The sequence below is a fragment of the Bemisia tabaci genome, chromosome 6 (genome assembly GCF_918797505.1).
Source record: "Bemisia tabaci chromosome 6, PGI_BMITA_v3".
Taxonomy (NCBI): domain Eukaryota; kingdom Metazoa; phylum Arthropoda; class Insecta; order Hemiptera; family Aleyrodidae; genus Bemisia; species Bemisia tabaci.
Window position 1 is genome coordinate 5086602 of NC_092798.1, and position 19819 is coordinate 5106420.

At 39.5% G+C, this 19819-nt stretch overlaps 2 protein-coding genes across 2 annotated transcripts in view; one reads left to right on the forward strand and one right to left on the reverse strand.

The window, feature by feature from the left end:
• Positions 1-19819, forward strand: part of LOC109038499 (protein charybde) — a 177815-nt gene that overhangs the window by 94392 nt on the left and 63604 nt on the right. The window lies entirely within an intron of this gene.
• Df31 (Decondensation factor 31) lies at positions 2503-10321 on the reverse strand. Its single transcript, XM_072301547.1, has 5 exons — positions 8993-10321; positions 7264-7968; positions 6741-6937; positions 5822-6017; positions 2503-5042 (listed from the first exon to the last, which is right to left on the reverse strand). The coding sequence occupies exons 1-5, from the start codon at positions 9180-9182 to the stop codon at positions 4933-4935; spliced, it is 1398 nt and encodes a 465-aa protein (XP_072157648.1). The 5' UTR covers positions 9183-10321; the 3' UTR covers positions 2503-4932.

A 19819-nucleotide genomic window follows, 5' to 3' on the forward strand; every position in this document is an offset into this window, starting at 1 on the left:
AAAATTGAGATGAATCGAGTCGAGAGGGAAAAGGCCGATCGAAAAATCGTCCGGGCTCCCGGAGGCATTGCGTAACGGCCCGCAGTGAGCATGACTCAAAGCCGTACTGTTGTGCTTAATGAAAAACGCTGTATGACCCCTTAGGCGTTGTCAAATCTCCCTCGACAAATCACCGATTTTCGGAAAAAATTGCAGTTGGTTTTTCTTCCAGTTCTATAGAGAATTTTGTTTGTAATTTGGTCGGAAGCGTCCGAAAATTTCAAGGGAAACCATTGGTTGAGTTCTTCGAAAATGGATATTTCCTAAGAGGCAATGGACCACTAGACAAGGTACGAATTTAAACAATCTGATACATGTTTCTCAACCAGAATTTCACGCAGAACACGATTCACACAACGAAAATTACTGAAATCAACTCCTCACGGAGATATTAACGTTTTCATTTCACATTGGTTACGAGGAATTTGAACTGGCCGCTCACAAAAAAACTCAAAGCTCTACGTGAGTCAAATCGCGCACTACAACGGTTTCAGCAAGCTTCTCAATCGAGCAAAGTTCATTTCCCACCATGTGTTGTTCAAACTGTAAGCAATTTGCTACAGCTGAGCCAAAGCGTCAAGATTGAGGTTGCCAGATTTTTATATCGCAGAGACTGTCATGATAACGTTTAGCGCGCGATGTGAATCACGTTGAGCATTGAGTTTTCATGAGCGGATGGTTTGAATTCACGCATGAAGAATCATAAAATATCTTCGTAAGGAGTTAATTTCGGTAATTTTTGCTGTGCGCATCGTGTTCTACGTGAAATTTTAGGTACGAAACATGTATCAGAATGCTAAAATTCGTACCTTGTCTAGTGGTCCATTTGGCAACATTGGAATGCTCATACGGGGTTTTTCCTCGGCGCGGCAGCGTCGCGGAAAAAACTCCGCCGCCGGATGATTATGTTGAGTCCCGGAGATTAATTGCTACAATTAATTAGCGCTTTGATATCGGAGATATGCTACGGCGAGAGGCCGGCACTCGTTATCAGCGCAGCTTCGGAGCGGCGCACAGTGGATCGAGTCAATAGGAGAGGTCGGTCATAATTTGGAAACTTTAAAAGCTCATAACTCCGTTTATACTAAACTTTGAGGTTTTGAAAGGGGTTCCATTGGTTTTCTCGTGAAATTTTCTTCTCGAAGCACCCCTAAACATTTAAAATATGACGAAAAAAACGTCAAAATTTGCAGTTTTAGTCAAAAATTTCATGTCCGACCTCTCCAATTGACTCGATCCACTGTGCGGCGCGGCGAAAGGCTCTGCTTTTGAAGCGCGCTCGATCCGTCTTATCATCGGCCATGTGGCCCCAACTCACGCTCCCGTTTTTCTTCTTCTTCTCTCTTTTTTTTCGCTCATCGATAAACCTGGCGAAATTCGCTTGTTGACGATACCGGCGGGAAAGTTGCGTCAGATCCGAACGCTATGAAATTGGCGGGAGAATTGCATCAAGTCGGGATCGTGGATTGATGAGTTCGACGAGGAGAGAATTGCATCTAATGGGATTTGTGACTCGATGAGTTCGACGAGGGTCGAATTGCATCAAATTTGAATTTGTGACTCGTAGAGTTCGGCGAGGACAGAATTGCATTGGGATGTGTGGCTCGATGAGTTCGACGAAGACAGAATTGCATTGAATTGGGATTTGTGACCAGATGAGTTCGACGTGGACAAAATTGCATCTAATGGGATTTGTGACTTGATGAGTTCAACGAGGAGAGGAAAGAATTGCATCAAATTGGGCTTTGGGACTCGATGAGTTCGGCGAAGATAGAATTGCATCAAAGAATTTGTGACTCGATGAGTTCGACGAGGACAGAATTGCATCGAATTGCGATTGTGACTCTATAATTGGTTCGACAAGGGAAAAATTGCATCAAATTGGGATTTGTGACTCAATTGAGTCCGATGGGGACAGCGGGGTGACCAGAAATTCTTCATGGGGAGAGGGAGGGGAGCCTTTGATTGAAAATTTTTCGAAAAAACAACGAAAAAATTATTTCGGGGGAAAATTTTCAGTAGTAAGAGATAGAGGCTCCGGATAAGTAGAGTCCCTTTATACACAGAGTTACGACAACTCGATTATCAGCTGACTGGCAGCCGGCCTTGGCTGGCCATGGCCCAAGTAGCCAAATCCAACCAAAAAGTTGCAACTAAGTTTCAACTTTGTTTCAACTTAGTTGCAACTAAGTTGTAACTTTCTTGTCATCAAGTTGCAAGATGTTCCAACTTTCAAACAACAAAGTGAATACTTCTTCCTATAAGTTGTAACAAAGTTGCAACTTCTGATGCATCCCTCAGGTGACCCACGGGGGGGCGGGGGGAGGGGGCGGGGGGGGTGGGGCGGGGGGAGCGGGGGGGGAGCGGGGGGGGTGGGGGAGCGGGGGGTGGGGGAGCGGGGGGTGGGGGAGCGGGGGGGTGGGGGGAGCGGGGGGGTGGGGGGAGCGGGGGGAGGCGCAGAAATGGAAATATACGGCAGTTTACACTCATCCTTGCACAATGTGATAACTTTAAAGCTACTTTGAAAACGTAATTTTTTCCAATCACTATTTAACATTGTGTATTCCTGCGTAAGAGAAAAACTCACAGAAGACAAAACTTTACAGGCAAAGATGAACACTTTGAATTGAGAATATTGCTCTTTCCACATCTGGGTCTGAGTGTATGAAGCTAGGCATGGCAGCTAAATTGTGCGATTTGGCATACAATCTGAGATTATTATATATATTGCTTTACCGCCAGATCTGTCCATAGAAAAAATGTAGGATTTCTTTTCAGAAAACTGTATAGCAGAACTTTTGAATGGATTAACTGAATATAAAAAGCCAAGATGCACAATTTCCGCAGCATTGTCAACCTCATCGCTCTTTAACCAGAGAAATCACAAATTGCTTCATGAATGCAGAAAAAACAAGTACCTCCAGGAGTTTGTCTTACTTAAATAAATCAAATGGCATATTTTGTGAAATAAAAGATGGATACTTAAAGGAACCAAACTTTTATTGTTTAAATGAAACTAACTTTAATGGACTTGAGGCTCCTTAAGAAACTAACAAAACAAAAAAAGAATACATTGCAACATAACTACTGTAAATAATTTAACTAAACAGAAACAAATATTTAGCAAAGAGATTATCAAATTATTATCACTTTCAATTGCAACTTGATCAGTCCTTTACACTAAATGTGTTGAGAAGAAGCAAAATTAACTGAACAGATCAGAGTAGTAACACAAAAGGGCTATCAAAATTATGAGTATTTACAATTGCAAATTAAAGAAATCATCAGTCTGTCTAGATTTGCTTTTAATATATTTGACAAAAGTAAGCGAGATAGACTAATTTAGTCAGACTAGTAGAACAAAAGCGACGGCCCAGATTTTTAATACTTTGATCAAAACTTAAATGATGATTGATCAGTCTTCATTTGCTTACAATATATACCTGACAAAAACAGCTATATAAACTAGAGTAATCGGACTAGTAAAACGAAGTGACAGCCCAAATTTTAAATACTATGATTGTAACTTAAATAATCAGTCTGCATACACTTACTATATACTAGACAAAAACAAGGTAAAATAAAGCTACGTGATCAGTTTAGTAGAACACAATGATTGTCAGAATTTTCAAAACTGGTTATCACAACAAAAATGAACGATCGGTATGTTTTAGTTCATTTTCAATTCTTGACAAAAAAGAATCAATTCAAACGTGAACTGAGCATAGACTAGTACAAAAGAGAGACTGTCACAAATTAGATGCATGTCTTTAAAGCACTCTTTTAGTAAAAGTCGAATCAGTCTTGGTTTGCTTACAGTACCTGAGAAGGAAAAACTTAATTACATTAATTAAAGTAAGCGATAGCTAGGTTAACAAAGAACTTTCAAAATGATTATTATTTTTAAGGCTTGAATTAGGTAATGTGTTGTCCTTCAGTAATTGACAGTTTGTTAGGCAAGGAACTACAAAAACTAAACTGTACATGACTCACATGAGTTGGTTCTGGTGCACTTCTGAGAACAAATAAACAGAGGACCAATGAAACAAACCTTCCTCCTGGATCCTTAAATAAGAAGCGGAACTGTCTTAACTTGATTACTGAAGTTAACAAGAGGAACTGAAGAACTGAATTAAACCAACTGAATAAACTGAGCATCGATTAGTTCAGTAAAAGGAATGACATAATGACTAGTACTTAAGGTCGAGAGTTATATGCCATTCTTCATTAGAGGACTGTTTTTTAGGCAAGGAATTGTAATAATTGAACCACTTACGTAAACGATTCCATGGTCTATCGGTCAATTTATAATCATCCATTAATAATTATTAATTGTTATTTCCATGTATGTTTCCAAAAATCCCATAAGGTCACAGTAACTCTCAGTGCATCACAGATGAATGTGCAAAATCCAAACCGGAAACATTTTGAAAACACTACGAGAGCCACCTAACGTGAATGACTCAGATATTAAGATGAAGCAACTTCAAGTAAGTGCTTCCGAAGCAATTATGAAATGCTTTCCAATTAAAGTTTGTGCACAATATCTGATACAGATTGGTGTGATGACTCAGGGATCTCCAAAATTGACTTAGATTCAGAAATTATCGAGAGATAGATCATTATTCAAACCTTTTTTACAACCCATGTACGCTTTCGTTAAAACAACAAAATAAATTATGATATGTGAAAATGTGAAAAAGCATGAAACTGAAGATAAAACAGTTCATCAAAGATTCTGATAGAATTAAAACTTCGTCACCACAATACTTATATGTAGGAGAGGTACCAAACACAACAAATAACAGTTTTCACCTAAAGAAAATGGAAGTTGAAGAATAAACATTTCTGTAAATACTATTTAATCATCCTCACGTCCTGGTCAGAGCCTACTCATTCTTCAGCTGGCTCAGCAGTAGAGCTCGTGAGGAGAGATCCAAGAGTGCCATCCATCAAGTCATGGTAGTTGGCAACTTTTCCCGCATAAAGACTTTTCACAACTTCTGCAAAAAGCATAATACAAAAGGCTGATTACTTAAAATGATAAAAGCACTTTTAAAAGTAGGAACATTTCTCCAACACCTCATTTATTCAAAAAGGAACCAAAATATAATATGATATCTCCTAAAATAGCTGCATCTATGTTGAAAAAAAGTTCACCATTAAGTAGGAACAGTAAATTTATCACCTTCATACCGGTAACTGAAAAGAAGATGCAATAAGACTTTAAGGGGGGGTGGAAAGAGAGAAGGAAATCTATTTTGAAATTGCTAAAGTACAGACCTTCATATGAATTTCAAGTAGGCTACAGTTGAACAGCAACTAGTGCAACTCAATTTGCTCTGTAGCAGGGCTGCACAAAATGTCTGATAGGGCAAAAAAAACCTGAGAGGGTCCTGAGAATTTCTAAGGTGGGAAAACTTGTAAGGGTTAAAAGTTTAAAGTCAAAGATTACAGGAAGAAAAATGAGAAAATAGCAGGGCATATTATGACAGGCTGATGAGAAGAATGTTGAAGCTTCAAAGATTGTGAAATCCTGGACCGTAGGTTGTAAATTTAATGTTCTATTGTACTTTTTCTTCAATACATATTTGGATTGACGCAACCTTAAAATGTAGAGCTAGACCGACTGGAGAGCTTCAATAAATAATTAAGAAAGGAAGTCACATGGCGACTAGGTCGTGGGAAAAACAAATTTTAAAACATAAGTATGCTCTCTTTTCATTTCTGGTCCTTCAGACTACAAGGGACTTTTCTTGAGGCAGAAAATATAAGTACTTACTCTGGATAATGGAGTAGATAGTTAGTTTGTTCAACGCGTGTTTTTTCTGCTGCCCCGCTTTCAATTTCTTATTCGCATGCCCACCTCTTAGGGAGTAGAGTTGTTGGACTTCTTTCACCATCCATTCTCGGAGAATGTTGCGGGCAGTTTTTGATAGTCCTGAATCGTGTTGACACAAGAATTTGAAATAATTGATCTGGAACAAACAATAAAAGTTTAATTTGATATTCGAACGAAGGTTAATATTTTTTTTGAGAATTATCACTCTGACAATCTGTCATTTCAAGTACAAACTATTCGTTTGCCGCTAGAGAGGAATTAGTAGAAACGTTTCATTTTATTCATAATTTGTCTAATTCAAATTTTTCCTCGATAACAGGAAAAGTTAAAAAAAAAATTGCTTTGCTTTCCTCCCTACTATTTAGTGATATGCCTGGTTACTGTCTACTGAAATTTTGATCCTCTTTCTCTAGAAATACTTAAAAAGTTGTGATGAACTATTTATGACTTTTAAGATTCTTGGAGAATCCTTGCATGCAGGAGCATAAAAATGATGGGAATTTTGCCGCTAATTGTGTACGGAATACCTTGATATTACTTGATATTTAAGAAAGAAGATAATTCATATTCAAAAATGTTTAAGTATCAGAAAACTGAATTTATTTTACAGACTCCATAGACAGGCCAAGGGGTACCACCATAATGATTGAATACGAACTCGAACAACTTATTTTTCATTGGACGGATTTGTCCACATTTAACCTGACGGTATTTCATGTCGATGGAATCCACACCTTAAAAAATCTACTGAATGAAAATGAACTTTGTAAGATATCCAATATTTGGCAATACTGCACACCTTAATCCACAAGTATCATTAATGTGGCAAAACATCTCATTTCGAGAAATAAGCACTCACCACTGTTTCAACATGAGCTATATCTTGTTTTAAAAAGTTCTCTGCCTCATCAACTGCTTCTTTGGTTTGACAAGGAAGCAGGTTCGCAATGGCCTCAGGTAGAGGGACCTCTTTTACTTCCTCCGACTCTTCGGCTCCAGGGGCAGGTGCTGTAACTTTCGACCTTTTTGCGTGGCTTAGTACACTCTTAATATCAGCTGGAAATCAGAGAAATGAAAAAAATTACCAACTGAGTACTGATAAGAATCATGTTTTCATACTTTCACAACTTGGAAGTTGTTTCAATACAAAGAAAGGGCATTATGATTCTCGGCTAGGGGCAATGTGTCATGTAAATGCATACCCAGCTGTGTACAGCAATGGCACAAAGAAAGACTCAGAGGCACAAGATTGCACTAGAGTGAAATGGCAAGAACATACGTATGCAGAGCTGAATGTGATGCAACACATACAAGGGGAGTTTTCCAGAAATGACTGAGAGTTGATTAATCGTAATGTAAATATTTACTTCTGAAACACTCACCGGACAATGTGCATAGGACGTGCATCACTGCTTCCTCGGTGGATCCTTGGAAGAGGAATGGGCAAGTATGCTTAATTTTCTTGCCTAAGTTACATCTGGGTTTCTTCACTTTCCTCGGAGACTGGCCGGTGGGGTTCTTGTCAAAGTTCAACTTTTTCTGCACTGATTTGGGAGGTGAACTTGAACTTTGCCGATTTTTCAGTGGAGTATTCAAGTCGATGGGCCCATCTTGATCATTTTGCAGAAAATCAGGGGTCTTGGGGCGATCCGTTTCTGCAGTTTTCGATGTAAGTACTCCCTCTGTGAGTTGAGCGGCAGTGGAGGTGGATGGCCGAGAGAGAACATCAGAAGATGGAGTTGATGTCTTTTTTGTTGTGGAGTCTTTTGCTGTCAAAGCAGGAGGTGTTGGCAACGGAGTCTTGTGAGTTACTTTTTCCAAGGCCTCGTCAATTTTCCTCCGCCTCTCCTCATCTTCATCTTCATCAGATGAATCAAGTCTCTTCCTCCTTCCTCGCTTGCCACCTTTCTTGGATTTTTTTCTGGTAGGTTCATCACACGAATCGTCATTAGAGTCTGATGATGATAAGCGGCTAGTTCTCTTTTTTTGCCGGTGGCCTCTACCTTTCGGTTCTCTTTCAGATTCCGATGCTCTTGCTCTTCCAGCATTTAGCCGCCAGGCATCCTCAGAGCACTTTTTGAAAGAATCTGTAACAGTAGATGAAGAAGTGTAAGCACTGAAAATTCTCACTAAAATATTAGGTCAGTTTAAATACTTCTGCACCATTATTTGCAGCAGAGAAGGAAAAAGCAAAGAGAAATAAAACTGCAAGCAACAGGGAATTTGGAAATCAACTTCGCGGCGATATATTAACATGTACTTACAGTTGACACTGATCAAGCGAAAAACAAACCATATACATGCAGTCATTCACAGCTATGCCATTTTACCAATGTAAAATATACTTAGAGAGCTAAATATTACTTAGGGGTTGATTTCCAAAATTTTTGTTGAGTGAAAATACACTTTTTTGTAAAAAATAAAAAATAAATATATAAATAATAGTAAATTAAATAAATTCAAATTTGTTGAATACAATTTTGTAGAGGCAGCAGCTATCTTAATTCTTCAGTTTGTACCCGATATAGTGCCTCATTCGAAACAATTATTCTCCATTTGCAAAAAAGAAACAGCTTCAATTGACTCGGCTCATGACAAACATTAGTGGACCACGTCTTTTCCTTTGAATAATACAAATAAAAAAATTTCTTGGACATAAAAAAATGAGGTTTCAGCTCTACTTTAAAACTCTAGGCATTACCTACTGGCCAGAATGAGCCTGACTTCATTACAAATATTTTCCCCCACTCTTTTGAGTGTATTTTACAATTTTATATTTTTGTTTCATTGTAAGAAGATAGACCAAGTTGCACCATCCTAACGCAGTGCGTGGTAAAGATGCAATTCAAGAGTAAAACCTGTACCTACATTTGAGTAAGAAATAGTCCTTCAGGTACACACACCCAGTAATCTTTTCTATACGATAGAACATGGCGCTTTAGACAAGTCTCCCAAAAATTAGGACGTAAAGAATGTTAGCTTTGGTGGGGACATACTATAGGAAAAACTGAATGAGGAATGAAGCCTGCTGTAACCCGCCAAAGATCTTTTCTTCGAAATAGCTAAGTTTCCTTTTGGTAAAAAATTCAAGATAAATTGGCTTTGACTCACCATACTTCTCTTTGATCACTTGAATAGAAATAGGATCAAATGTTGCCAAATCCTCGCCGGCTGCAGCTAGGTCGATAACAGAAGTGATGGGTTGGTCAGTAGGATATTTAGCAGAAGACTTAGTGATGATCCACACACTGGGCACAGCATCATACTCTTCCGCATCACATTTGAAAATTAGAGTCCACATTCTGTAAAATAAAAAAAGAAATTTAATTAATGGTACCTAGAATTAAAATGTAAGCATGCTTACCTACAGTTATCAAGATGTTACATGTCAGTAAGGAGTAAGAACGACATTCAACTTCGGACTTGACAAGAGTAGCCTAAAGCCATGAAATTACAACATTTTTTTATTACAGTAAAAGCTCGCTAAGTAGAACAAAAGTTAAGATGAACTGCTAAATTATTAAAAATTTTGTAATTTCATCCATCTAAGCTACTCCTGTGAGATCATGTTTAATAGATGCAATAATGCAGAATTACAAGATATTATTCATTCTTTACTAACATTGTGACTGATATGTGCAGAGAAAATTTTAGGTTATATGAAACAATCCTGAAATACGAACATAAGAACTTTTAGACCAATCTTTAAAAGGAATGTTTCACTCCCCTTCACATTACCCTCACCTCCCCCAACTCTGCAATGAACCCTGTCCTCCATACAATTCAACGTTTTTCTGGGCTCATCTCTATGTGTAGTTACGCCCTTTTGTCAGCCAAGCGCAGAGTTAATCTCTGATTAGCCCTAAACCAGCACCACTGGGTCAGCTTAGATATGAATTCAGATAGCACCATGCACCTTTCATGAGAACTGGAGAAAAAACTATTTTCAAGAGCAGAGAAACTTGTTCTTAGCATTACGTTTAAAAGCTGGAAAAATGACTGTAATATAACTAGGAGAAAAAAAGTTAAATCAGAGAATAGAACTAAGAGTAACAATATACTGGTGATAAGCGAAAAAAAGTTCTCGGCTCTAAAATGCAGGGACGCCCTGCCATGCTGCTTGAATTCTCGAATGCCCTAGGAAGGCTGCAGTTTGACTGCTGGAAAAAAATCAACTGCTGACTTGTCTAAAAAAAGAACGACAAGCATGGATATCATAAGAAAATTGTAAAAAATCCAGCTACCATTTCATGCAGAGCATAAGCAAAATATCTTGTCATCATACGTACGTTGGATCCTCATAGACTGGGAATATGAGGGATACAGCATCAAAGGAATAAAAGATGATAGGGCTAGGAGATGATAGGAGAAGGAGAATAAATAATGGCTGTAAATGTGCACCTAAAGAGTTACTAATCCTAACACAAATATAAAATTTAAACTAAAAAATCTGTGACCTGAAAAAATCCTGATAAATATATGAGTCTTTATTTAAACGGTATGCAGTAAGGGAGCCAAAAAAAGTTCTTCACCACAAGGAAGTGCCATGTACTTGGTAGCAACTGATGTTATTTTCCAGTGCTTCCTGTTCGATAAATTCTTGCCTCTGTAAATACCTAACTGAGAGCTATTAATTATAGGATCACCGTAATGATCGGTCAAGTCCGTGAATTTTTTGCCGATTATGACAACCTCTTGCAGTTCCTGAGAGAAGGCAAAATTTTCTATTTTGACGATATCTTTGTTTTTCATTCGACAAAATGAAGATGAAGCAGGAGTAATGGAGAGCTTGAAATCAGGGAGAACAAGTGTTTTGTATTGAGGATTTCTATAGGATAAAGGCAGTGGCCCATCATTATGCTTGTGCTGGAACGAAATATCCGGCTTGACGGAAGTTCCATACAACTTGCTCTGCAACTTGCAATTAGACAATTCTCCTAAGCGATTAGCAATTTGCTGCAGGGATCTGGCTGGACCTCTTGCTAGCTTTTTCAATTTGCCCAAAAAGTTTTCATGAGCAAAAACTGTGAGGGCATGCAAAGTGAAGTCAGTGAAGTGAACTGAAAACCTATCGACATCATCCACAAGATGGATGAGACTGTGAAAATTTGGGGTAATGAACTCAACACCATAAAGCTCGATGGTTTTCGTGACAAAGTGTATTAATAATTGGCGAGCATAGTTTCGAAAATCTAGATTTGCACACAAGTCTTGCCTACTCAGAATAGTTATCGCAGCATGCAGGTAGAGAAAGTGATCGTATTTTGGAGGCACCAAGAAATCTCTAAGAATAGCTGGCCCTACATAGAGCAGAAAAAGTCTGTATTCCTTTGATTTCCATTTTAAGGAGACCTTTTCTTTCTTTTTGCTGATTGCAATTTCCTGCAATTTTCGCGAGAAATCGTCTGGAATATGAATCTTCAGACTCTTGATATTTTCTCTGAATGCTTCACGAAGTTGGACAGAAAATTTGTGAGGAAGGGAACCATCGAGCCAAGTACAGAGCAAATATTTCATTATACCGCCATACAGCAGGTGCATAGGATCTAGAATAAAATCGGCACAGAATTGAAGCCCGTCCAACTCTAGAAGAGGAGTTGATGTGCCAGGTGGTCGAAAACGAGTATCTGCTCTGGTCCTAAATTCTTCGTCGGTCCTAAGTGCCGCATCAATTTCAGGGAATGCCCTCTTATTTCCAACATGAAGACCAAAAGTTTTGCAACGAATGCAAGAAGAATAACCGCCATGACCGATAATATTCAAAATAAAACATCGTGCAGGAGTGTCACAATCAAAACCGAACAGTTTAATAGCGACAAGCCGACCATTGTGCATGAAACCATTTGCGAGTAATCCCTTCAGTTCATCAACAAAAGGCCTGAGAAAATCTTCAACACTGTCAGGCTTTGAGGGTCCACCATACAACCCAACTGGAAAAACCGTGTCTCTAAGCTCTGGAAATGTGGGTAGATTAAAAGTAATTACCCAGACCTCTGAAAAACTACTCGTTTTGAGGGATATTCCATCAATGTTAAAAAGAAGGCGGAGGAGAACAACATTGTTCGGCAACAAAGAAAGAATAAATGTAAGATGTTCGGTGATTGTTATGGATAAATATTGCCCTGGAGGAACTTCACTTAACACAACTTTAGCTCTAGGGGTGTGCAAGATGGAGCGAGCATCAGTGTGAAGTTGGGAGAAACAACCAGGGTGAGCATCCTTTAAGGTTTTCAACAGATCACCCAATGCAGCGTGTGTTTCATTGTGCTTTATGGCCCACTTTCTCAGACCACTTTCAACAGCACTGACACCATCACTGTCAGAGGAGTCATCATCGACAGGGGAATCATGACCATCGTCAGGAGGTTCATCACCGATATCAGAGTCGGAGCCTAACACGCTAGAGACATCAGAAACTGGGCCGGAGCTGAATGAACTAGGCGAGCCATGAGATATAGAGTGGGAACTGGATGCAGGGGAAAGACCGGGAGAATCTATGGATTGGAGGGAATCATCAGGGCATGGGATTTGGTGGGCATGAGGAACAGAACTGGGACCCGCAACTGGGGAGGCAGACGGTGAAGCAGCACTCAATTCTGCAACAGGCTGGGATTGCCTTCCTTCGGATGATTCAGAGTCATTCTCTGAAGAAGTTGATGACGATGATGCTTCTGCAGATCTCAGGCGTTTGTACTGTCCAGAACGAGAAAGCCTGGAAAACTCGTTACGGTCCCTGCTATAATTTCGGGACATTCTCAAAACTGTTCGAGAGTTAACAAGATAGGTACTTACATAACATAGTCTTGATAAGTATACTGTAACTACTTGACACTGATACACATTCACAAAAGTTCACAAACTGACACCAAACACACAAGGAGAACCGGAAAGTCGATTTTAGGCTCAGAAATTAGCAATTAGCGCAACCACTCAACGACTTCTAGACCGGCACGACTGGTTTCAACTAGTTGCTGCATCCAAGATGTCGGACGGCGGTGTATGAGTGATTTGATTGGCGCATTCACGTGTCATGGCGGATTGTGTGACGCGAAACGCGGGGGCGACGCTCGGCCGACGCATCGTTCGCGACGATGTCAAGTCTAATAACGCATTGGGTACAATTACTATTAACATTTTTCTTGTTACTCATTGTTTGTTATTCACTTTACTTGTTTAAAATTCCTCCCAAAAAGTTCGAGGAAAAAGTTGCAAAAATATTGAGACTTTGTTTCAACTTTCCTGCCATCTTCTTCCAACAAAGTTGCAACAAAAGTTACGACAGAAAGTTGCAACTTTTCTATGATGTTGTTGCAACAAGTTGCAACCGTGGCTACTTGGGGGAGGCTGAAACGAGTGCACCCGAACGAACGATATTGAGGGATAAGGATCAGGAATCCTGCGATGTCTGTCAAACAAAAACAACAACATCAACAAATTGATCAATTAAAAAGAAAATGAGCTTGGTTTGTGAATAATTTCTTAATCTATTTTCATTTTGGACCGATAGAAATAACAATTTACGCTTGATAAACCACAATTAGGTAATATTTTCATTATTCTTGTTCACATTCGAGGTACCGCCATCTTGGTGCACTCGTTTCGGCCTCCATGAGCGAGAACCAATCAGAATTGGATTTTTTTTTAGGCCACTTTCAGCCCAACCCTGGCCCAATCAAAAGTGAGTTGTCGTAACTCTGGGTATAAAGGGACTCTACGGATAAGTGGAAACTTCTTCATCCGGAACCAGTGGTGATTCTTGAAAGTTGGCAACACTGATTTTTCTCCATTTAATCGTATGGAAATCAATCGATTCTTGGCGAGGCAGTTTGCCTCACCTAAAATCGATATTTTTGATGGATTGAAATAGAGGAAAAACAGAGTCGCCGACTTACAGAACCGCCACTGTCCGGAGCTCCACCACAAAACCCTTGAAAGACCATTTTCGTTGGCTGTTGAGCAACGAGTTGAGCAAGACTCTTTAGAAACAAGGCTCAGTTTGGTAAACTCGCCGGAGTAATCATTCAGCAAGTTGGTAAACAACCAAAAGGAAGCAAGTTGAAGATGAGTGTTGCTGCCCGAAGAGACATTTTGAGTCTCTAAAAGTAAAATATTCTGTCATTTTTGCGTTCCTAATATAGATATTTAGTGTGTCTCTGACAGTGAGTAGGCAATTAGGCATCGAGACTTTTTACCGATCAAAACTTGGAAACCAAACTGCGATTCCATCAATCTGGCTCCAAAGAAAAGATAACATTATCTTGCAAAGCTAGTAGCCGAGGAAATGGTGGCGACATGTACATTTACATCTCTTCATTGTAACATCGGTATATTTTTTTTTAAAGTTTTGTAATATTGCGAGTATGGCAATTCAACTAATATTACAACATTTTGTTTGTTTCAGGTGAGGATTCCTTGTCGTTTTATCGGTTTTCTCGTCTGACTTCGGGTATCATTGTTCGGTAAGACTCATTTATAAGATCATTTGGACCGCGTTTAACAGAAAGGAACCAAGCCACATCAGCTATTGCCAAATTTAAGTAGGCAATTTAATTTTTTACGAGAGAACGTTTGTGCGGATTCCTTTGAAAATTTTGAGGAATTTGCTTCTCACTATCTAGATAATTCACTGAAATTCGCACAAAAATCCACACAACCGCTTTCATGTACAAAATTAAATTGCCCAGTTAAATTTGGCAACAGCTGATGTGGCTTGGTTCCTTTCTGTTTAACGCGATCCATTTATAATGCCGCCCATTTCACAATTATTTTTTGGGTCTTCGAAAATGTAAAAAGTTTATGAAGAACGCAGTTAAAAATATACATATCATACAAATGTACCCAAAAATACTATGAAAAATTAATAATAAGTTTAATAAATGGATGGATCCCCGGCTCTTTGGCTTGCTTGATTCTGTGATTTACGGCAAACGAAACCATCCTATCGATGGGTTACTGATCATATCTCGCGTTTGACCTAAAAACTACAGGGTTATTCAAAAGTCACGCACCACTGGCCATGAGGGGTGGGAGGGGTGGCTATTTGAAATTTTTAAGTTGCCCCCCCCCCCCCTCCCTCCGAGGGAATCAAAAACTGGAAAGTACCTAAAAAAAATTTCCCCCTCGATAGGAGGAAAAACGTCTTAGACCGCAAATCGATATCATTATTAGAACTAAGTTATGGCCAGTGGTGCGTGAATTTTGAATAACCCTGTATAAGGTACGACCCCGATCCTCCCGATAATGCACTAAATGGTCATTGATGAAGGTTACACCTTCGGTGGAAGCCTCATAGGATCAGTAATAATTCACTGATGGGATTGCTGTATCTGCAGTGATCTATTTCAGAATTAATGTACCCTCAGAGGTGCCTGTGCCCCGATCCCTTCCCCCGAATTGATTTTGATGTTAGAATTGATAAAAGGTTCGAGTATGCAGTACCTCAAATATTAAGCTCGGGTTCCTATGATTTCGACATCTAGATCGTTCAGTGTGCTGATTATTGAAATCGATGCACAAAGCAATATACAGTAGACTCTGGATTATCCGGCTTCGTATTATCCGGACTCTGGATTATCCGGATCGATTTTGCAACCATGTAACTGCGTACGCATTCCGATAAGTGAGCGGATCCGCGGAGAAGCGGTCGCAAGGCATATTGGCGCCTGCAAGGCTGAAGGAATACTTCACGCATTGCGGCTAACGGTGAGGTCGGCGTGGAACGCATTAGCGCCTACTAGATTGCATAAATACTTCTCGCATCACGCCAAACGCAGTGCAGTCGGTTAGTTAGTCTAAAACGCACATTAGCGGCTACAAGATTGTATGAATACTTCACACATTGCGCGCTTTAATTGTTGTTGGAATTCATCGTTGTCGGCTACCATTCACAATCACCATCGAGTCGTTCAATTTGGCGTTAACCTTTTAAATTCGTGTTGGTATGTACATGATGTATACATAATAAGAATACTGTGGTGTCGGTTGGTGGTGTTTGTGTTTACTATTGAATCGGCTCGTGCGAAAACCGCTAATGTCCATTTTCTCTAATTTTGAGAGAACTGCAAAAAACTGTAGGAGCCTTTAAAATGCGGAATTAAAAAATGTTCGGAAGTTAATTATTACAGGAGAGGATTGTAGAAAAGGATCCCTAACAGTTTCCAGCTCCTCTTCTGTCTGGGACGGAATTATTAAAAAGAAAAGACTCTGGACATTAGCGGTTTTCGCATGATTCGTGAAAATCTCCGAGTTTAGGAACCGTTTGATACTTTCAAAATTCATTCTAAAGATATTAAAACGATAGATTATCATTCAAATAAAGTTGTAAAACTAAAATTCTTGACAATTGCGGCGTTTAAAGCAAGTTTCATCACGAAACGACCAGCAATAAACTGGACATTCGCGGTTTTCGCATGATTCGTGCATGGTCGGTTCTAAATCATCGAAAACGCATATTTTTCAGTATGCCTTTCGGGTAAAGAAAGTTACCCTTCCGTATTTTGATGCGCTGAATCCGATTAGGACCTCCGTTTTTCCGCATTATCCTCTAATTTTCCGGAAAAGCCGATTTTACTAGGAAAAATGACCATTTTAGGGCATTTTCAGTGTTTTTCCGACTGCTATCCCCTGCATAATGTAGGTGAAATTTTTCGTAGCTACGAGATTCAGTTGTACCGATGTCTTTCTAACTGATGAGTCCGGAAATGACCTTAATTTTTCCCGTTCACCTCTCAGTTTTCCGGGAAAGCAACTTTATCCCGGCAAAATGAGCAAATCCAACGCATATTTGTCGTGCATGCAATGTATTTTTATAAATTTTCCTGGACCCGTGGTAGCATGTTACTCATGTATTTTGAGCTGCTAAATCTGAATATGACTTCACGGAGAAAAATGGAACAGCGTTGTGAACATGTTGCCGGCTGTGTCCGGTAAGAATGCGTTAGAGCACATCTAAGGTGGTGTGAACATCTGGGGATGGATGCGTATAAGGCATGGGCCGAATTTTTTGCTCTGTCCCAACGACATGTGCGGAACTGTGCTGAACCCTTGGTACGCCCGACGAAAAAATTGCGGCAACCACTGTTGCGCCTCGGTCTAGCGCATGCGCATAGACGCCGGGGTGTGTACGTGCACTTCCGAACAGCGCCGCGGCACCAAGGTCGACAAAAATGCTGAGTAACGGTTTTGAGTTTGCGCGAATCTGGTGTCGTTTCTCGTTTGGTCGTTTCTAATCTCTTTATCTGTGTGTGTGCTTGCGGTTTGATTCGGAGTCGTATGAAAGTGTGTTTTTTGACCCACTGATTTTCCATCAACATAAATAATCTACTCGGGAGGAATAAAGTGAGCTTGAAAGATTCAAAGCTTTTGTGTGCGGTGTGCCAGCTGTGCCTATGATCTCTCCAAGTTTTATCGCGTTTCAGTTCAGCATTTTGTCTTGACCCAGTGAATTTTCAGTGAGTTCTTTCTTCTTTTCACACAAATTCTAATTAGTCTTCTACTCATTCATACATATATTTAATATTGTACATGCAATGTCTCAGCACATGTTATGTTGAAAGGTACGTTTTGCTTGCTCATTTAAACAAAATATACCTTCCAATCAAAGTTTGTGCTGTACTTTTATCTGCCTGATTCTGCATTCTTATTGTGTGAGATGAAAAATAGAATTTGGATATCTTAGTGCTTCCTCCTTTCGTGCCTTGTTCTACCGATAAGTTCCGCTGTGAAATATACTAGTTACTTGCATTGATAATTTGATACAAAGAAACAACTCATTTATTTTTTTGAATTGAGTCCTGATTATAAATGAAGCCTTTACACAATACCTGCTAAGCATAAATTTAAGCCGCTTTAAGCAGTTTCAGTTAAAAGTAGGTTCCTGTGTCTCATTACCTCATTTCAGTGAATAAGATTTAAAATGCGCATAACCTCAAATACTCAGTGACGGTTTTCGAGGTAGGTATCCTAATTCACAAGAATCAGTGATGTCTCCGTAAAGTGGAAATCATTACAATGGTTTGGTTTTGTGAAATGGAATTCTTGTCAAAAGATTTCAAATGCCCATGCCCTGAATAGTGTCTCAGTCCACAAGATTTCTCAACATATGACCTCATTAGGCCTGCATTATCCTGTTTCGGTGAGTTCCTTCATCTTTCATGTCTCCTTTCCAGTGATCTGCTTTTGCAGCATGCCTGTTTCTTCGACATTATCTTTTTTTTCACTTCTAGGTATCTAATTTTTTATCCCATTTCTCCTAGGTACTCGCTCCGTTCTATATTTTTGTTCCACTTTTCTATTTTTCCTCTGTGATTTTTCAGTTTTTTTAAAATAAAATACCTAGTAGAAGTTAACAAGGTCCTTCAAATGTCAAAATTTTCATGTTGATGAGCATGTTTTCCTCCTCATTATAACTTGTAACATGTAACACCAAAAACATTAGAGGAGAAAAATAAAATGGTGAAGAAATTTTAAGATTTTTTAAAGATTTAAAATGTGCTCAGGTTTTTTCTTTTGTTTTTTGTTTCATCCTCACTGTTAACAAAAGAATATAACAAAGCAACCTCCCCCTCCTCAAGGGGTAAGGGCTGGGGGAGGGGGGTCGCCCCTCCCAATATAACGCCTCCGCCCCCTCCCCGCGCTGACCACAGGCAAAACTGTACGTAGGGGCATGAATTTCCGCATCTGGGTACATAGATTCCGCACCTGGGCGCATCCGCCGAAACTGTGCTAGGCACATCCGGATGGCTGCGCTCAAGTGCAAAAGAAATGTTGGAGCAAAATCGCCGTCCGGGACCATGTGCTGGAGTCCATCTTCTGGTACTCAGCGCGGTTCCATTTTTCTCCGTGTTCGGTTTCTTTCTATCACGCTTCAGATTTCCGGTAAAGCCGAGTTTTCCGAGCCTAAAATTGTGTATTGTTAAACCTTTGCCGGATCAAAGTATATTCAAAATTCATTGCATAAATGTCTCCGATATGTGAAACATTGGTTCCTTTGTATTTTGATCTGTTGAATTCAAATATGATCTCAGATTTTTCCGATCACCCATCATTTGTCCGGAAAAGTCGCTTTTCCTAGGAAAACGCTCTTTTCAGATATTTTTGCGATGATTTTTGTGCTCGTAGGAGTTTCAGAAATTCTCCGGTAGGTTATAACGAATTTCTAAGGTCATATTCGGGGTTTTCAGCCCAAATTACATGAGAATCGATGTATCACACATACGGAAAATGTTTTGAATTTCCCTAGAAGTGGGAACAGTCCGGAAAAGCTTTAGGCCCGGAAAAATCGGCCCTTCTAGAAGACGGGGGGTTGTCAAAGATGAGTGAAGGTCAAATTCAAGTTCAGTGCCTCTTAATACAGCAAGAGAGACCTAAAGAGGATCTCGGAAAATTTCTGAAGCTCCCTAGAGCAGAAAAATCATTGCAAAAATATCTGAAAAGAGCGTTTTCCTAGGAAAAGCGACTTTTCCGGACAAATGATGGGTGATCGGAAAAATCTGAGATCATATTTGAATTCAACAGATCAAAATACAAAGGAACCGATGTATCACATGTCGGAGACATTCATACAATAAATTTTGAATACACTTCGATCCGGCAAAGGTTTTACAATACACAATTTTAGGCTCGGAAAATTCGGCTTTACCGGAAATCTGAAGCATGATAGAAAGACACCGAGGTCATATTCAGAGTTAGCAGCTCAAAATACATGAGTAACATGCTACCACGGGTCCAGGAAAATTTATAAAAATACATTGCATGCACGACAAATATGCGTCGGATTTGCTCATTTTGCCGGGATAAAGTTGCTTTCCCGGAAAACTGAGAGGTGAACGGGAAAAATTAAGGTCATTTCCAGACTCATCAGTTAAGAAGACATCGGCATAATTGAATCTCGTAGCTACGAAAAATTTTACCTACATCATGCAGGGGATAGCAGTCGGA

Excerpts from the sequence above, each read along its gene's own strand:
- Df31 (XM_072301547.1), bottom strand. The coding sequence starts at position 9,182 with ATGTGGACTCTAATTTTCAAATGTGATGCGGAAGAGTATGATGCTGTG. Across the intron at positions 6,938-7,263 it reads CGTCCTATGCACATTGTCCG|CTGATATTAAGAGTGTACTA; the intron begins GTGAGTGTTTCA and ends TCTGATTTCCAG. Across the intron at positions 5,043-5,821 it reads TATCTACTCCATTATCCAGA|AAGTTGTGAAAAGTCTTTAT; the intron begins GTAAGTACTTAT and ends TGCTTTTTGCAG.